The following is a 19,908-nucleotide window of genomic DNA, read 5'->3' on the forward strand; positions in this document are numbered from 1 at the left end:
AAATTTATTAAGCATCTGTTATGTGCCAGGCACTGTGGTAGACCCTAGCAGATATAGTAGTGTGCAATAATGGTGCCTACCCTCAAGTAATTTACAGTTTAATGGAGGATAAAGGCAAGTAACCAAGCAATCAAAGTAGAGTGTGAAACATGCTATGACAAGGAAAGTATAGAGTACTTATGAGAGGTAGGGGAAGAACAGACTTAAGGGGTCAGAGAAAGTTTCCTGGAGAAAAGAACATCTGAATGAGGACTTAAAGGATGACTAAAGATTGGCCAGGTAAAGGCAGGGAGGGGTCTGGGGATTTGGAGAGATTGCTCCAGATAGAGGAACATCATTGTGACAGTCTGAATATTGAAGAGAACACATAGTGGAACTTTGTGTGGCCAGAGCATGGATGTGCTGGGGGTCAGGGTGGTGAATGGCAAGAGGTGAGTACAACTGGGTCTATATCATGTGGGGCTTTTGAAGCCATTCAAAGGGGCTTGAACTTAAAGCATGTTGGTAACCAAGAGTCATTGAGAGGTTTCAAACAAGTTGAGGGTTGGTGCTTGCACAGCTTGGAGAAATAGTCAAGTTGGTATTTTAGAAAGGTCATGGTTGGTTCAATGTGGAGATATATTGGAGGGAAGTAAATGGAGGTTAGGGGATGTCACATATTAACTTATAGTCACCAAAAAGTGTTGATTTCACATGGTAGATGTTTTTCTGAAAAGTTGCTCATTGAACATTACTGTCGTTTTGTATTACATGTTTCAACTAGTCATGTTTCAGTATTTGGGGAGCATAAGATTAAAAGTAAAGAATTCTCTGGTTATGCAATTCCTCTTCCCCAAACTGATTTATATTTCAGGAACAAACATTTGTTGAGGTATAATACCTTACATGTAATAAGTGTTTCATAAATATTGGTTGATTTTATTTTAATTTAAAATATAGACATAAAAAGTACTGTTTTAGGGAGGACTTTAATTCACTAGCATTGAAATCTCATCTTTTAATAAATATTTCTGATATAACTCCCTAAGAGAGTTTTACCCCTCCCCTCTTGGGAATCACCTTATCAAGCAAAAGAATTTAGTTGAGCCTTATTTTCTGGACTTTGTGTTATGAAAACAAGTAGTTTTCATTTTCTAGATACAAATTACATAAATATTTATGATGGTGAATTATATAAACATATAATGTACATTTGTATCTTCCAAATATGAAACTATATTCTAATACCGAATGTGCTTTTTGGAACCACATAGCTTTCCTATCCTTTGAGAATTACTGATTTTGAGTTATATATCAGTACCAGGAAGTGAAAAGTCAGTGGTGGTTTGCTTTTTCCTTCAGTCTTGTTCAGTCTTTCTTTTCCACCAACATGCCTGGGGATCCAGAGGTGAATGCAGAAATCCTGTCAGTTTGTCATCTGTGGACAACCTGTATCTCTCCACAGCCTGTAGTTCCACCATTGTGACCTCTGAAAAACCTCCAGAACAAAGGCAGAAGACCTGGAAATCCTGTATGAGCCTTGAGGGCAGGAAGGCAAAACTGTTTCCCTTGATCAAGGTGGAACTCAATAAAACCATCAGGGATCTTTTTCCTATTAATGGAGCAGCATGTGGCAGTGGCTGAGGGCAGAGGGGCTTTATACAGGAATTGGTGGAAAATGCCTTTGGATTATTTTTATGCTGAAAGATTTCCAAGCTCCTCTGCACTCTTCTGTCAATTTGCCATGGACAAATGACATCTGTCACCTGTGATGCTGGCCAGGGACGACAACCATATGGCCTCCTCATATTATCTAGTACCAGCTTGCTTGGGCCATGCCTTTTCCAGTTGCTGTATCAACCTTGCCAAAAATTTATAGCACATCATTATTGTATTCTCTCCTCTGTTCTCATTCTCCAGCATGCAGTAAAACACTGCCTGAACCCTGTTCCTAGGTGGTGCTGATGCTGAACTGTCTCAAAAGCTCTCTAGTCTATTTTAAAGCTTCCTGCCAATGGCAAGAATGTGGATGACGTGATTAGCAATCTTGTGAATGTAACTGTCATGTTGCCAGAATACCATTTAGCTCTCACTTGGCTGCTTTTTCACTTTGGGTGGGCATTATTATCAGTTTGTTCATAAACAACGCTTATGAATCTATCCAATGTCCACATTGCTGTTGCAGGATAAAAGACCATATCTTATTAGTTCACATAATAGAGTGGGAGGCTTTTATTCCTTTAATTGATCATTATATCCTAAAAAGAGATCCTTGTAAAGAAAAAAAAATAAAAAAGAACAATCATGGCCGTATACTTACTTGAACAAAAATAGAAATGAGAGCAAAATTTGAAAAGTTAAAGCATTTGAATGACCACCAGATGGCAATGTGGGGCCATATGGAGGCTGAAGCCAGAGACAGCGTTTTGTCCCTGTAGGCAGCCTTTCTTTGAAAACCTCAGTCCCAAAGAGGCAATTTTGTATAAATGTGTAAGACTAAAGCAGCTTATTAAATGATTATAAAATTTATTTAAATGCATTTTAAAAATGAAGTTCATAAGAATGATTTTGAGAAACTGAAAGATTTACATTTACAGTAATACAAAATTTTAGCTCCACAGGTCTTCAAAATATAATTAACTCAGAGAAGTGTCATAAATCAAGACAGAGAATTAATGACTACATAGAGAAAATTTAAGAAACAATAATTGATTTTTTAATAGAGGAGAGATCATTTAAGCAACTTCAGCCATTACCCAAACAATTATTTTTCTCCTAATAGCTACAAACCATTGTTCACAAAAATGATATGTATAACTTTGAATTACTCTAGAGGAAGTCAAATTATTTCTACAAGATTTTCTGCATGTTAAGGTTAACAATGTGCTGCTTCTTTTAAAATATATAATGGCAAAAGTATGGCAAGCAAATTTGCAGAGGTGAAAACAGAATTATTTTGGGGTGAAAAAGAGAAATACATTTTACAGTTTGGGGGGTTCTTATTTTAAAACATATCACGAGGACAAGCCTCTTTGTCCCTTCTCTTCCCCTTTCTTGAAAGGATGTGTCAGGAAAGGCCATGTTAAACAAAGAACTAGAGAGAACACAAGGAATCCCAAAGCCTCATCAAGTCACTGAAAAAATTACAAGTAAATTGGATTTTAGCAAATTCAATATTCTTTCATTTTTTCCTTGAATCACAATTTCAAGGATGTTTTAATTTCTTTTCTTCCTTCTTTTCTATCTCTCTCCATTTCTTTGTTTTTTTTTCCCCAGTTTTGATCTATCTTCAAGTGGCAGTGAGTGCTAACTAACATTTAAATTCTCTAGTTTGGTACTTTATATTATTTCATTTAATCACCATATCAATCCAGTGAATTAGTTATTATCATCAGTAATAACAATATTAATAAAACAAGTTTCATGATAAATGATTTTTGGAAAGTAAGGAAATATTCCATAATTATGTGTTTTGTAGGTTCTGAGTTTTGCATAATAGGATTGCTTAAATAAGGAGCTGCCCTTTTAATTAGAGAACAAATTAAACATTAAATAAAGAGAGGAACAAAATCAAATAAAAGGCCAAATGATTTCGCTTGTCTCACTGGTCAGTAAATTAGTCTTTGGAAGTCACTAGGGTTTTTCTTGATACATCATTCTAGGTCAATATGGTCTTATTTCTGTCCACTGAAAACATTGACAATCTCATAAAGCTTTTTGTTTGGTATTTTTAAAAAATAATTATTGCTCACTAAGTTTCTACAGCAAAGAGAACTCATATGAAGTGTGCTTCAAAAGATTCTTTGCTCAAGCCAATTTGATGAAATAATCAGCTAATTCAGAAAAGAGAAATAATAAGATGTTCTCATTGGTGTTTGAGAAGACTGCATGCAGAGCAGAAATTTAAATTTTCAATAGGTTCTTTTGTTATTGTACAGACAGCCTAAAGGGAAAGTCTTAGGAGACCTAGTTGTGACTGTCTGTAAGCAATTAGCTCCATTGGTCACACTCTGGTGCTACTGAGGTTGGGGTTAAGAGTTCAAACCTGCATATGCTCCTAAGGAGTTTTGGCTATCTCACTAGTCACATGGAGGACCTGTGTAAGGATTATTCCTGGAAGACTAAGTCAGTCAATATGATGTTAATGATCAGTGGCATCTTTTTAAAATGAAGGTCATCAATACATGCCTTAAGAAACACTTTGCCTATGTATACATACCACCATAAATTTGGGTTCCATTAATGTTTTAACAACTTTGACACTTTGTAGACCTAAAGCTACATTATTTGCCAGTCATTCTTGTTATACAAATTCAAAAAAGGAAAGCCTTGCTTTGTAAGATTCAAATTTTCCCAGTGTAGATGATGGATCATAAATTTCATCAGAAGAAAACAACACAGGGTTGATATAGCAAAGGACTCCCTTCTTTTACACTGGCTCCCAAGTGAACTCTGTTTTATCTCCTAAGCATATCCAACTTGGTAAAATCCCTAGCAACACACTCTGGGAAGTAGTAAAGAGTTTTATGACATACAGCAACTGACATTATTATCATTATCATCATCATCATCATCATCATCATCATCATTATTATCATTATTACTTTGATGGGTATATCAGAAAGGCCTGGCATCATTCTGCACAAATAGTGACATTTTGCTATGTGAGATATGAACTCATGTCTAAGAGCGTCTATAAGTTACCGTGCACTGATTGCCCTTGAATCCTTAAGTGAAGATATTTAAAAATTTTCCCAGAAATTAATTCAGGACTAATTATTCAGTTGAATGGGTAAATGTGGGAAAGAAGAGGCACTATCTTAGGAGATCAGAAGTGAAAATGGCAGAGAGAAGTCAATTGCTCTTATTGTTCCCTGGTACTGATCTGACCAGAAACCATTTTGCTGTTGTAGGGACTGATGATTGCAAATGGTTCCCGTGGTGGGATTAACATCCTTTTCTTTTTTTCCAGACACAAGCCACAAGCTCCCATTATGGATGCTACTGGAGACTTACTCCACACAAAAGCCTATTACCAATGAGGCCTCCCTGCCACCATTTCCTCAGGCTGATTATTTTGAAAATTAGTCCTCAAATGTATACAACTAAAATTTCACTGACTTTGCTAAGAAAATTAGAATTCCTTATCCACTGGGTAAGAGACCTTTACCAGAGTTGAGATACATTAACACACAGTTTTATAATTTTCTAGGTATTTTCCCTCAGTATGAGATTTCTTAATAATAAAGATACCTTTTCAAGAGCATGAACAAATAGGCTCAAATGAGGAAAAAGCCAAACCATTATCCTGACTTCAGTTTGAATCAGTACTTGGCAGAGGATGGAACTGGGGAAAGTTTTCAACTGAAAAATAGCTTATCATCATTGGCTCACCATTTTTTGTTGTCATTTATATAGAACAGCTAAAACAGATTTTTCTCTGTAGGTCCTCACCAAGGTGGGTAATTAGGGCTACTATCAATATTCTCATTCAGGAATCTCAAAACTAGGTTTTCCCCCTACATACTTACTTACCTTTTCTAAGTAGGTATAGCTCCAAATTTTCCCATCGGCCCAAGTTCTTGAAATTATTTTCCCACTCTGATCATATTCCATTTTTTCATTCCATGTCCCTCTTTGAATAAAAGTAACCAATCCTGAAGGTGAATATGTGATGTTCACTTCATTATATCTGCTTACAGGAGACCAAAGAATAGGTCGCCCAGTCTGGTCATAAAGAATTCGAAGGGTGAATTTTCGATGGTCATCATAGATTTTTCCAGTGCGGGTAATATGATCAAAATCTATGGAAAGCAGGTTCCTGTTATGGGCCTACAAAAAAGAGATATGAAGTAACATTTTAAGCACTGCCTTGATTCCTAAACTAGTGTTTTCACAATCCTGAAGCTTTTTCTGATTCTCCAATGATCAGTCTCTCTTCACCTCTGAATCTTCATGGCTTCACATTCCTCGGATGCCAGTTATCTCTATTTCCTCACAAGTGTGCACTCCTGGAGGGCCAAAGCTATGTTTGAATTCCTGGGACAGTATTTGACATACTCTTTGCATTCGATTTATGGTTGTTGATTGTTTTTTCTGTAGCTCAAGCTTCAAGTGAACTACCACAATTTTCAATAATTATGTGATATTATTTTATGTGAATCAGATACCTACTCAAGAGTGGGGGTTCATGGTTGGCTTCTCCCCCTTTCCCTTTCAAGAGGCTAGACATAAAATGGTGAATTATTTATGCAATAAGAAATCAGTAAAAAGGAACATAGTGAGTCCTAATTTATACAGAGATTCTCTTCTTTGACTTCGTTGTACACCTGGGAATAGGGAACTTCATATCTGTCACAGGAGAACTCAGATTCTCTAGAGATGGAACCCCACTCAACAATATTTCCATTGAGGCAGTTAAGTAAACCTGGTAAGTGTTGGTAGGTCCCCAGCATTTGAAAGGGTGGTACAACTAACCAGTTAAATTTGGATTCCAAATTAAGCAAATTAGTACAAGCACTTTGGAAAGCAGCATGGAGATTCCTCAAACTACTAGGAATGGAACCACCACACCACCCAGCTATCCCACTCCTTGGTATTTACTCAAAAGAACTAAAATTAGCATAGTATAGTGATAAAAGGCACATCAATGTTTGTAGCAGCATAATCCACAAGAGCCAAGTTATGGAACCAGGCTGCATGCCTATCAATAGACAAATAGTTAAAGAAAATGTGGTGTATATACACAATAGAGTTATACTCAGCCATGAAAGAATTAAATTATGTCATTTCCTAGTAAATGGATGGAACTGGAGTACATCATGCTAAGTAAAATAAGCCAGATTCAGAAAAGTTAAGGGTGAAATGTTTTCTCTCATACACAAAAGCTAGAGAAAATAAAAATAAAAAGGAGATCTCATGAAAATAGAAGGAAAATCAGTAGAGTAGAAAGGGGATGAACTGGGGAATGAAGTTCGCCAAAATTATTCTATGTGCATGTATGAATATATTACAATGCATTCTAATTTTATATATAACTAAAATGCATCAATTTAAACACTAAATAAATAGAAGGAAGATCAGTAGAGTAGAGAAAGGGTATCATAGGGAAGGAGGAGAGAAGGGAAGGGAATGTTACTGGGGATTGAAACAAAGAACACTATGTTATGTGCATTTATGAATTTGTCAAATGAACCCCAAAAGTATGTATGATAATAATGCACTAACAAATAAAAAAAGAAACAATTCATTGTTTGGTTTGGTTCTGGTTTTAGTCTTCTCCTACTGCATGTTATTATTCTGTCTGGTTGTCCTAAAACCTGGCAGTTGATCCAGAGTGAGGCTGATTCAAGGGACCTCAAATTAGAGTCTATGAAAGACAGCACTTGATGGCACCTGACTGTATGGAAATTCAGCTAAGTCTACATGAGATAACCAAGTATCTAAATGACTTGGTAAAAACATTAAAACTCAGCAAAAAGACTTTTAATGGGTTTTCAAACAACCAGACAAATGACCTGAAGTTTTCCACTTTTTAGTTATGTTAGCGTTTGGCAAATCCATCAGTATATTCTGCTATGTCCAGCTGATTATAGCACAACCACTTAGAAAATCCAGTACTCAAGTTATTTTGTGTTTCAGAAAAAAGTTGTTCTCTTTGTGCTTTTATTGATGCATTATGATTATATACAACAGTGAGATTCATTGCTATGTGTTCATATATTCATATAACATAATTTGTTCCATTTAATTCCCCAATACTTCCTCTTTTCCTCTCCTCCTCCTTCCCTTGGTCCCCATTTCTCTACTTTACTGGTTTTCCTTATATGTGTGGTTTTTTTTAAATACTGGCGCTTTATAATTACACATAAAAGTCCTCATATATAAAGAAGAATAAAATTATGTCATTATCTGATAAGTGGGTGGAACTGGAGAACAGCATGCTAAGTGAAAAAAATTGCTTTTCTTGATTTTAGTCATTAAGGGTGTTCAGTTCCTGCTGGTCAGTGTGCTGAAGAAGACTCTGGAAAGGGAGCTCTGAAGGAGAGGTAGGTAGGAGGTTCAGGGGAGGGCTTTTAAAATTAATCCAATTTATTTTAATTTAGTTTGATTAATTTTTACTTTTACTGTTTTTTTTTTTGTTTTACCATAACTTTTTATTTTGCAATAATCTGACTTACAAACAGTTGTGAAATGGTAGTGTTACCTGTACCCTTCACCGAGTTTCCAAGGAACACCTTTTGATTTGAATGGAGGAAGGTCAAGCATATTTGGCAGAAACAAAGTCAAGAATAAAAAAGGAGAGACTTTGAGAAGTGTAAGTAGTGGTGAATGGAGTCAGGAGACATTTAACTAACTGCCAGTTACATGGATGTACCAGTCATTTCTTCTATCTGGACCTTAGTTTTCCTGTCTGTGAAATGGGAATGATATTACCACTGTATGCCACAGAATTGTGCCAAGCTTTAAACAATACACAGGTACTTGGTAAACTGTGAAACACCATTAGTAATTGTTATTTTTATAATATGTAATGATTAATTTTCTCATTTTATTTCAGCTTTTGAATAGGCCCATGTGTCACATATCCATGTGATTTAAACTCAGTTTATATTTGTGAACTTTATATCTGTGAGAACTGTCAACACAATCCCAAACAGAATGTTAAATGGTTAATGAGATAGGAGGGGGAAAAACCTATGTTAGGGTTTGACTATATTAAATATAGTCAGACCAAACTGATTCAACAAAACAATACTAATTTTTAACTTTTGTGGTCAAGAATTCCTTCTATATCTGAAAACTATACATTGTGTCTCTGAAAAAATGCACATAAGCATATTCATGAATATTTTGGATATCATCTCACAACAACTCCACAAATCATATCTTTTTCAACTAAAGTGGGGACTCCAATGTCTCTCACAGGGCAACATTTTACGGTAGAGATGCCTGCTTTACAGTCCTTTGCTGTAAAAGCATCAATTTCTGCAATATTAGCTATTAGAGTGTTCTAATTAATCAATCATTAATTGGATCCAAAAACATTCTTATTACTATTAATATGGTATCGTCATGAAACACTGCCAATGAATCATCAAATGCATTGAAAAGAAAACCTGAAGATGATGATGATGACTACGATAATTTTTAATCTAGCCTCAGTGCATGTACCTGTATACTTGGTTTTGAATTCATTGTAATGAAATTAAAGAAGCATGCTGGTTGTTTTCAAGTTATGTTTCAGAAAACTTCTTAAACAGTATTTAATGAGTAATTAAGAGTTACTATTTTTGATAGAAAAGAAAACTTCTACACTCACTCCTTGATTAGAAGAGTGATAACTTTTTTGTTGCAAAAAGACTTTGGAAAATGTAGAAATGTACAGGAAAAATATAATAATCTGTAATTCGCCCTTCCAATGAGGATTACTATTAATACTAGGCTGCATTTCATTCTATTTTATCTTGGTTTTTTGCATAATATTTGTTCATAAATTTAAAACATATGACTAGGGCTATACTGAAAGTTTTGTGCCCTATATTTTCAGCCAATGTTTTATCTTTAGCATTCCTCATGTTATCAAATAATATTAAACTATGACTTTTAACGATTGCATAATATTTTACAATATGATAAATATTTATTTATCCATTCTCCCTCAGTTGGAAATTAGATTTCCTTTTTTCCATTTTTTCATATCTTATGTGCTGTTGAACATTTTTTGTATATAAATATTTTCTTAATACAGAACCCCTGGGGCAAAATTACTGGGTCAAATGAGAAGAGCATATGAAATGACTCCTGACACAAGTTGAGAGATTATTCTGCCCCAAGGCTCTACAAATTCATACTCCCATTGACTACTAGTTGGATAGCCCATCTCTTTTCTTTCCTAGAGTATTATTGTTCATAAATGTTTCCCAATATGAGAGAGTGGGAAAAGGATACATTACTGTGATTTAAATTTGCATTTATTTCATTACTACTGAGATTGAGCGTCTTTTAACATCTATTGGTCTATGAATGTCTTCCATGAATTGTCTGTTCCTGACGTTTGTCCATTATTCCATAGGGCTGTGGCACTTGGCTCTTTTGGTTTTAGTTTCTTCATGAACAGGCTGGGACTAATGATATTTGACCTTAATTTTGAAGTTCTGCAAAAAAAAGCACTTATCAAACGTTAAATGCCATCAATTATATGTAAAGATTAGAGGTAAGATACTCAAATTATTTGAGGAATGAGCTGTTAGTCTCAGGAGTAGGTTTAATTCAGTAAATAGAGCCACAGATCAGGAATCATGACTATTTAAACCATCTGTAGCAAATGCATGCAGTGTCATAAATATATAGACTGCATAAATATATAGTAACCCGCTGTGATCACCTAAAAGGTGATAGAGAAGCACATATTCCCTGTATTTTGATACGCAGCACTTGGAAGCCTTTAGGAAACCAGGTGTTCTTTCTTCAACTACCTTTCCTGTGGTTTTATAGCCACATATCTCCAACTGTAATGCCGTTCATTTACAATAGCTGTAAAATATCCATGTACTCCTGGAGACGATTGTAACTGTTACAATTTATGTTATAATGATAGTTAAAGAGCCAAAGTAACAAGTGATTTCCAGTTCAACTAAATTTGTGGTTTTATTTGTCTGATAGATTAAGTTTACTACTCAAGAACACATTTCTTAATAAAGTCATTATCGCTACACAAGCAGTGATCACTGTTGAAAATTCACTACAAAGCAGGCAGAGGAGGGCAGTGTGATGTTCTTTTTCTGCTTGTCAGGACTTCTACATCCATGATCCTCTATTTCTGGATAATGCACCCTGATATTCAGATGCTGCTGAAACACTGGTTTCAAAGTCAAGTTTGGAAGTTAATGCAAAATTCAGCAAGAGTTGAAAGGGGATGAAGGGATCAAAGATGCCACAGGCTCCCGGCCACCCCTGCCAAGTCCCCTGTGGAAATCATGTGTGAGAAGCCTGGGAAGGTGAATGCTTTTCTAGGTGAGTCCTCTCAACCTCCCTCTGGAGTGCTTATGTGCGACCAACCCCTAGAGCAGAAATCAGAACTGGGCTGAATGCCACTGACTGCTGGCATCACCGGCAGGGCTGGGAAAGCTTCATATTCATGTATGTGCTTGCTTTTCTGAAAGACAATAGCCCTTGATCTAAGCATAGGTGAAAAAACCTTTTTTCCACCCTTTCTCCAAACATTCTACATCAGTCCTTCCCTGTAAAAAGCTGAGGGTGGGGAGGAGAAGGGGAAGGATTGAAATTTGGGAATATCCCGAGTATAAAAGGGTCTTTTCAGACCACTACACATTGAGCAAGACCTCTGAGTTTGGCCACTGATGAGGTGTTATGATGCGGTAAGAAAGCTGGACTGCATTTTTTTTTTTAAACGGGGGAATATGCTTCTATGCTGCAATTTATCCTTCAGTTTCCCTTAATTGTTTTCTGGCTATACTAAGGAGAAGAAGGGTTTGATTTTTGTTCACACTGATCAAAGAGGAAAGAGGGAAGAGTGTGTTCTGGAAAACCCTGGATAGTGTTGACAGCAGAAGTGAAAGTGCTTGTGAAGTGTGGGTACCAGGAAGCTGCAAGGCATGTGTTCTTTGTCTCCCATTCCTTTTCTTTCTAGGATTTTGGAATTTCCTGGATTTTCTAGGAATTGCTCAAGAGAAAGCCCCTCAACTCTTCTAGTTTGAAACTCATTTGGTTGTTGAATTGAATATACTACTTGTAACATTTTATCAGGTGGGTTTAGATCACATATTTGGTTGATCTACAGGCAGTTCCTGATATTTGACCGTTTTGGCCTTCACAAAGGGAAATTCACTATGTTTTAACCGAACGCGCGCGCACACACACACACACACACACACACACACACACATATGCTGTATTCTGAACTATGAGCATGACAGCTGATTTTCTTTCCTTTATACAAAGGAAAAGACTGATTTTCAAGGACACTCTCTGGCATTTGTGCACAGCACAACTGAGTCGCCTGTAATTTTTGCTGAAGAAATCAGAAAGTGAATAAGTGAGATGAACCAAATAGCCACATCAGAGTTTGGAAGATGCATTGCATTTAATTTTCATGAAATTATATGAATGGATAGAAGAGTCACAGCTGACTTTAAAGTAGCACATGCTACTCTACTCCCACTGGTTTTAAGGTAATTAGAACTGGATTTAAAAATTAATAACTACATTAATTCCACAGATTTTATTTTTTATTGATAGCTTTAATTTGACAATCAAAAGTTTACTTAGGTTTGCTTTTATTTCACATAATTGCCTACAAATGCACAGAGCATGTATTCAGTGTTAGTTGACCAGCCTCTAATATTTTATTTGGAATTTCCTTTTTCCTTTTCCTTTTTTTTTTTTTTTTTTCCTATTTTACTCTCAAAATACTTCTCTACTTTGCCAGCCCACAAAATCTTAGTCCTGGAAAGGGATCTTAGTTGCCTCAGATTTATTGGGTCAGACTGCCTGAATTTCACTTTTGTCATCACTACTAGTAAACTGTGACCTCTCTGTGCTTCAATTTCTTCATCTGTTAAATGGGAATGGTAATTTAAAGACCCACCTAATAAAATTCTGAGTAGTAAATGAGTTACTATTGGCAATACAAAGAGTAATACCTGGGGGCAGAGGTTGTGGCTCAGTGGTAGAGCACTTGCCTAGCATGTGTGAGGCGCTGGGTTCAATTCTCAGCACCACATATAAATAAATAAATAAAATAAATGTCTATCAACATCTAAAATATACATTTAAAAAAGAGTACTACCTGAATGAATGTTAGTTGCTGTTTATGTGGCTCATGGAACTACTACTACTACTGCTACTACTACAAATAAGAGATTGTACAATCTATACTCCTCATTTTGTAGATGAGAAAATGACAAAATTATGGGCATGCCAGTTCTTTCTCAAAATGTTACCTATTCTTCTCACCTGAATTTGACCAGATCATTGAACTTGTACCCTTTTTGCACTATATTAATTTGCTCTTGTTTACTTTACTGCTGATTAAGTCACCTGTGTAACCATAAACACATTTAAAAAATTATATCGAATTAAAGCTTACATATAGGTGAAGGAGTATGTGAAATCATTCTTTCTAGTTACATTAGAAGGGTTGACCCAAGATTAACAAAAATTGTAGTTTTTATGACTTGAAGTCCCTAAGAATCCTCTGACCCCAAAACCTAACATTGCTGAGTAGTTTGGTTGCCTGAAATCTACTGCCTCTGGATGACTCATTGAAGTACTGTTATTTGGGACTGAAAATTACAGATGCATTTTTAAAATCTATTAATCTATTCCTAAGCAGCTCCTTATATTAATCATCACAAAACAAATGCCTTCACCATACCTGAAGAGAAGGAAGTTATAATAATGTGAAGTGAGACGTTCAACTTGGAGAACCTTGTAGCTGAGTGTTCTGTCAGCAAAGGTGATGTCTGAGAAACAAGGAAGAGGCTAGAACCTTCTTGACCACCTCCCAATTCCCCATCATTTGTCAGTCTGGAGCCCTGTGTTTCAACTGGGCTTATTTTCCCTTTCAGAGCTCAGCTTGTATTTGAACATTCACATGTACACTTAAAAACTAGCCTGTGTTGGGGCTGGGGTTTTGGCTCAGTGGTAGATCACTTGCCTAGCACTATGTGAGGCCCTGGGTTCGATCCTCAGCACTGCATGAGCAATAAATAAAATAAAGGTATGGTGTCCATCTACAGGTAAAAATATTTTTTAAAAAAGTAACTTGTGCAATTTTCAGTTATCTTTTAGGGGAAGAAAAAAAATCAGTTGTGAGGTTTTAGTCTTTGCTTCATTTTGCTTGTAAGTACATAACCACCACCCTTGATTTCATGACTTTGGTTTTAAGTGGTAAGCTGTCTCCAGTTTTGAAAGCTAAAGTAGGCTGCAGTTCTGGGGTTTTGCTATAATCTTACAATTTAGTCTGCAAAATCTTATAAAGAACACTGGGATTCAATGCTGGGATAAGTCTCATATGACAACATTATTATCCACGGACACAGCAAGGTGCAATCTGGTTGTAGTTCCTAAACCAGTTTGCTTTTGGTAACTGTCCAATTCTTTTACAATTGCCTCTCTTGTTATATGCACTCTAATTTCTCTATTGTCCAGGGAAATGTATTTATGGGGACAGATTGATGCAGCAGATGAGAAGATACATGGATTGGATGCAAAAGTACTTTGCAAGGAAGATGATTCAAACACAACTCAGGTTGGAGGAAATGGATTTTTTACATAAATGAAATTTAAGGATGTTAATGTGATTTATTTCACTTAATGGTGCTGGTGAAGGATGGCCCAGAGGTAACAAATCCCTTGCCTGCTCAGGCTGAGCAGGATATCATGTTTCCCAATAGTTTGCCTCTCTCACTTGGAAGGGGATCCTGACTTTGTGTGAAAAAAATCACTCTTTTTTGGAGAAAAACAACTCTTATTGTTTTATCTCCAAGAAGGGGTCTATTGCTTTCTGATTTCTTTCTTTTCAGCTAGAAGGTCTGGTGTAGGTATGATTGGTAGCTCTTTGGAACACTTGATGCCCATCATCTTACCAAATGGGCCTTTAAATGAACATGTCACTTTGTGCCTGAACAATTAGTGCTTTATGACCTGCTGCCTAAACATATTTATAGATTAAAACCACACCTTTGTGTGGGTTTTCAGAGGAGTCACATTTCCCATAATACAGCAGGGCCTTCTATGTTGTGTGACTATTTGAAATTCTGTCTCAAAGGCTTTGATGATCCCATGTTCTGGAGTGGTAGCTTCAGCAAGAGAAATACATGATCAGTTGAGGTATTCAGATACTTGAGGGCATCAGAGAGGCTTATTCTTTACAGGTATATTTAAAATGGGGTCACTGCATTTTTAGCTTGAAAAAAGATAAAGTTGTCATTCGTGTGTCCCTTGATAAACTACCAGAAGAGCAGGGCCATCTCCTCTGAAATAACATGGTCAGTGGGAACAGAGAATTTGCTTGCTCAAAATTGGATCCATGCCTATCTTCTGGGAGCATATTCATTCCGTTCAATTGGCTATATGTCTAATCTAGGGAAACTGAGGCAGCAGCATAAACAAAAATCCCCATGAACAGGGAGGGCAGATAAGAACTAAGTTAAACAGCCTGCTTCCTCCTTTTGTCTCCTTCATGCTTCCTCTGCCTGGAGGTCAGCCAGTTGCCCTATACCACCCACACTTGCCAGTACATTAGAGTCGATTATTTGTCTCTTTGTCAGCATTGAAATGAGGAGTCAGGCCCTGCCAAGGTGGCTCTACTGAGTGGGGCAATGATTTATAGATTAATTATTGTAAGGAACAAGGCAGTTCAGAATGATGCAGTGGAAAGAGTGCTGCACTAGGTGAAGACCTGCATTTTGGCTCTGCTCTGACTCTTAATAGCTGTTTGACTTTGGGCAAATCACTTAACCTCTCTGGGCCTCAGTCTCCTTATCCATAAATTGGGAATAACAACAATTGATCTATGTGGAGGTCAAATAAAATTCTGGCTGTGAAAGCACTTTGTTAACTCTAAGGCCCTAAGTATATGTAAAGGATTGTTATTGTTATTAGATGTCTAGGGAAATGCACAGTTAAAACCCCTTAGCCAGTAAGGAGTTCCATTCTTCAGTTCTAGGACCTTAAGGAGTACCATAGAGGTCACACAGAGGAGGAGGCCTTGAATTTGTTGCCTTTATAACCCAGTGCACAAATCTGTTCAACTGTATCACAAGATGTGAAATGAGTCAAATTACAATTAGTACTAAACAGAATACGTCACTCCTTGACACTCTAAAGAGCTCCAGAATGTTTTATGGCCATTCACTTGTCAATACTGTATGTATAATATGTCAAAATACACACTACTGTCATGTGTATCTAAAAAGAACAAATAAAAAAAATCTATGCAGGGGAAAAAAAGAACAATTTGGGATACAGGCTATATATTATTTTACAGTTTTTCTCCATTATCTGTGCATATGAAGGGGAGAACACAGGGTAAGTTTCCTTGAAATTGGAAAATCCCAAGATCGCAGTACAGGTGGTTATCCTAAAGAACTGAAAATTCCAAAGTCACTCAGTATATAATTTTGTTTGCAATGTTTTACCAAGGCTATACACTGGGGGAATCACTAAGAGATCACTTATTCACTGCAATCTTTCTGTGCAATCTGTGAGGTTGAGAAGCCATTTGTAGATAATCCTTACTTTTCTCTAGTACTGTTTATTTCACATGTAAAAATATAAAAGAATTTTAAAACTAGGTATAAAACTGAGTATGAAGTCCAGGTCATCTAACTTTCCCATCTAAGCTTTTCTGCCCAGGAGATCCCATTTCTTGAAGAACTCTGATAAAAACCCTTTCTCTCTCTCTCTCTCTCTCTCTCTCTCTCTCTCTCTCTCTCTCTCTCACACACACACACACACACACACACACACACACACACACACGGTTTGACTACTTGGACTGGCTTCAACTTTCAATTCAGTGGCATATCTGGTAAATGCTCTGTTAGAAACTGAGCAATAGAATCAAAACATACAAATTGATGTGTGCACTTAGACAACTTCAGTTGCTATTATAAAAAACAACCACTGACATCTGTGTCTCTGTGTCACCAACAATTGAAAGAAAAGTGAGCTCAGTTGCAGATTCCTTTGTCCATATCAAACCATATGACTGGTTTGACTGCTTCTCCCTAGAACTGGATGGTTGCTTGGCAGTTGCATTTCCACAGCCTTAAGGTTACTGTTTTATACCATGAATGAAGAAAGGGCAAGCATTTCTACTATCCTAGATGTGACACAGGTTGTTCCTCACAGGCCTGGCCTCAATAGTGATTGAGTGTTTCCTGCAGGCTGGCAGTTGCTCTAGGGCTAATACTGAAAGTTACTATATTTGGAAAGTTGGTCATGTCATCCTAATATTGGTTAGTATTGAAGAAGGGACAGGTGGACAGTGCTGTGGTGTTTATAGGCTTCATGTATCGCAGAAAAGTGATTATGACAGAGATTTCTGGTTACCAAGGAGAACTGTGCCAGGTAAGGACTTGAAAACTTCCAAATCATTAATTTCCTTCTCGCAGCTCTCTCTAAGTGTTCTCAGTCCTAGTTTTTTGCTCATCTGGTCCTGAATATGTATTCACAGCAATGAGATCATGTACAGAGTTTTCCTCCTATCTTGCCTTATATCTCTTATCCTTTTGTGTGTGCCTGCCTGGTATTTCCAAAAACTACCCCAAAGTAGGGACCTGGGTCAAAGTGTAGAACCTGATAAGCATCTCCAGGGCATGCTGAGATGGGTACTGGAGGGTCTCCTGACTAGACATATTTCTCCAGCCCGACTTTCTTGGTGCTTGAAATTGCTACTATTAGAGCACTTTAGCTGGCTAATGACAAAGAAAGCTCCTATTAGAATGCTCATTTAAGGATACTGAACCATTATCAGCCATTAGTACCTTCTCTTGAATTTGTATATCATATAAGCTAGTCAGTCACCTAGAAAAGCTTTGGAGAATTGGGACTTCCAATCAGGAAGGTTCTGCAGTTTCCAAAGAAACCCATATAATTTGAGAAGGTCAAACCTTACCCTCAACCTCCTTTCAAAAGCTGAAATATTGCCTTTGCTTTGCTCCTTCCTCTGCCGCCACTCAATGAGGTTTGCATTGTGCTCTCCCGGCAATGAGATGTTGCATTTGCCCAGGGTGGGGTTGACTGCTCCGGCCAGGATGTGGGGCTCTGAGCTGAGGCTGATCTCCATCCCGCTAGCAAAGGTTACACGTAGCGAACCATCTGGACTCACCCGATAGGTACTTTGAGTATTTTCTGTAGACAGAAAAGGAAGAGGGTGAAGAAAAGGGAAGAGTAGGAAGCCAGTTAGAGACACATTTAGTTGCTTTAGTATGCACATTGGGAAGGGATGAGCAGGTGGGGCGCTGAGGACCTAAGTGCCTTCCAGGCTAGACCACCACTCTAACAGGTAGATGTGCTTTCTGTCCATTTGGGTCTTGTTAGTTTCACAGCTGGGGTATCTTGTTTCTAGGATCAAAGAGTGCTATCTAACACCATGGGCTGTTTTGTTTTTATTTTTTATTTCATTTTAAAAACATTGCCTTATAAATTCCCTGACTTCTTGGATCAACCACCTCAGTTTGATATGCTGGGAGCTAGAATGAGAAGAGTATGAAGTTCAATTCAGCATCCTTACCACCCGGGACACCATCACAGTTGCTGTACCCTACAAAATGCTAACACTGATAAAAGTTGATATTGTCCTCCTCTGAGCATCTGAGCCCACAACACAAAAATAGAATGAGTCCTGCATGGTGTTTCTAATAACTACCCCAAAGCAGGGAACTGGCAGAGGGAAAGCACTTTCTCAGTCTACTCCCCCTTTGGTTTTCAGCACATTCCTTCCAGATTGACCTTTTTTCTTCCATTCTTTCTTCTCTTTGCATAGAATGACTCTTTAATTCTCTCATTTTACTCATAGTTTTCCCTGGTGTGTATCATAATTTTTCTTTTTATTCACCCATGTCAATGCTAATCTAGAATGTTAAATTCAGTAATAAGATAGTATTACTTTCATGTAACCTAGTCAGACCTTAAAAGAGCTTTACAAACAGCTGGGTGTTGGGAACTGACCTGATGGAAGAGCAGACTTGGCAGGGATTTAACCTCATTACACCCTCAGAGATGTGATCCAAAGTTGATATGTGAAATTGTGAAAGGTGTGAATTTGTCTGGGTCTTAGCTGGAAAATAGGGGGAAGACTCCATCTTCTCAGTCAGAAGTGAATTCTATTTATTAATGGTGTGCACAGGTTTGAGGGTACACAGGGTGCTATGCTAGTCAGGTGAAGTTGTAAACATTCTTACCTTGTTTTAAAATATATATGGTACTAGTTGCTGTCAGGTTGGTTGACATGAGGACATTCTCACGGTTGGAAGTATCTAGTTCCACTTTTGTCAGCTTCTCCAGGTCACTGTGGAAGTTGCTGACTTCTCCAGTGGGAAATGTTGCATTGGTCAAATGTCCCTCGGGGTCATACCTGAGGAATATAACCAATCCCAACTCTGAAGCTTCTTGGCAGTGATAACAGGCCTTTGCAAAGTAAAAATCACTTGGCAGCTAATACAGTTTAACTTTGAGTGATAACAAGTATTATTAACCTTGTTCAATAAGAGGAAAAAGGTCAGAGAGATGATTAATCAAACGAAGGTATTTTTTGCAGCTTCTGAATTCCTGATGACTTCCTTGAGCTGTGCTGTTTTACAGAAAAAATATATCTGGTAATGAATCACCAGGGTGGAAAACTGATTTATGAATCATGTCCTGCTGTGTGCAATGTTGCAGGGAGGCCTCCTTTTGCAATTTGGGTCGATCCCACTAGATGTGATGGATTACAAAAACCAGCAGAGGGTGCCATTGTCAAAGAAAAAGAAGGCACAAAAAAAGGGCCCACAAAGCCTGAGCAGGCCAATAAACTGCCTTTGCATTGTGATGAGAAAATTATAATTTGCTGCTGTTTAAGTTGCCAAATTTGAAATGAATGAATCATTCTTCCAACAAAATGAACAAGCACAGAGGATAATGGAAACATGTTCATTAAAACATTCTGGAGCCCCCTGATCTTGGTGTCATATTCTTTTTATCTTTTTGGAGTATGGTGCATAATGTTTTGTAATTTGCCTATATGAGTAAGAGACAAAAAATAATAATTACCTGGAATAATAGGCAATAACCCATATCTAGAAATATAGTCTAGCGAGTTTACTTTTTTGAAAAAAAAAATCAGAATTATTGGCAATCTCACTGTCCTCCAAATGGAAACTGCTTCCCTGAAGGCTTTTGATGTGAAGCTGTTCTTTT

At 37.2% G+C, this 19,908-nt stretch overlaps 1 protein-coding gene across 2 annotated transcripts in view; it reads right to left on the minus strand.

Annotated features, from left to right (window-relative positions):
- The window catches only part of Tenm1 (teneurin transmembrane protein 1), a 741,978-nt gene that overhangs the window by 9,342 nt on the left and 712,728 nt on the right, over window positions 1-19,908 (minus strand). For both annotated transcript variants that reach the window (XM_047535396.1, XM_047535395.1), the window contains 3 exons: window positions 18,915-19,087; window positions 17,627-17,862; window positions 5,515-5,811 (listed from right to left, as the gene is read on the minus strand). In XM_047535396.1, coding sequence (XP_047391352.1) covers window positions 5,515-5,811; window positions 17,627-17,862; window positions 18,915-19,087 — 706 coding nt within the window. The remainder of the gene's footprint in view (window positions 1-5,514; window positions 5,812-17,626; window positions 17,863-18,914; window positions 19,088-19,908) is intronic.

The sequence above is a fragment of the Sciurus carolinensis genome, chromosome X (assembly GCF_902686445.1).
Source record: "Sciurus carolinensis chromosome X, mSciCar1.2, whole genome shotgun sequence".
Taxonomy (NCBI): Eukaryota; Metazoa; Chordata; class Mammalia; order Rodentia; family Sciuridae; genus Sciurus; species Sciurus carolinensis.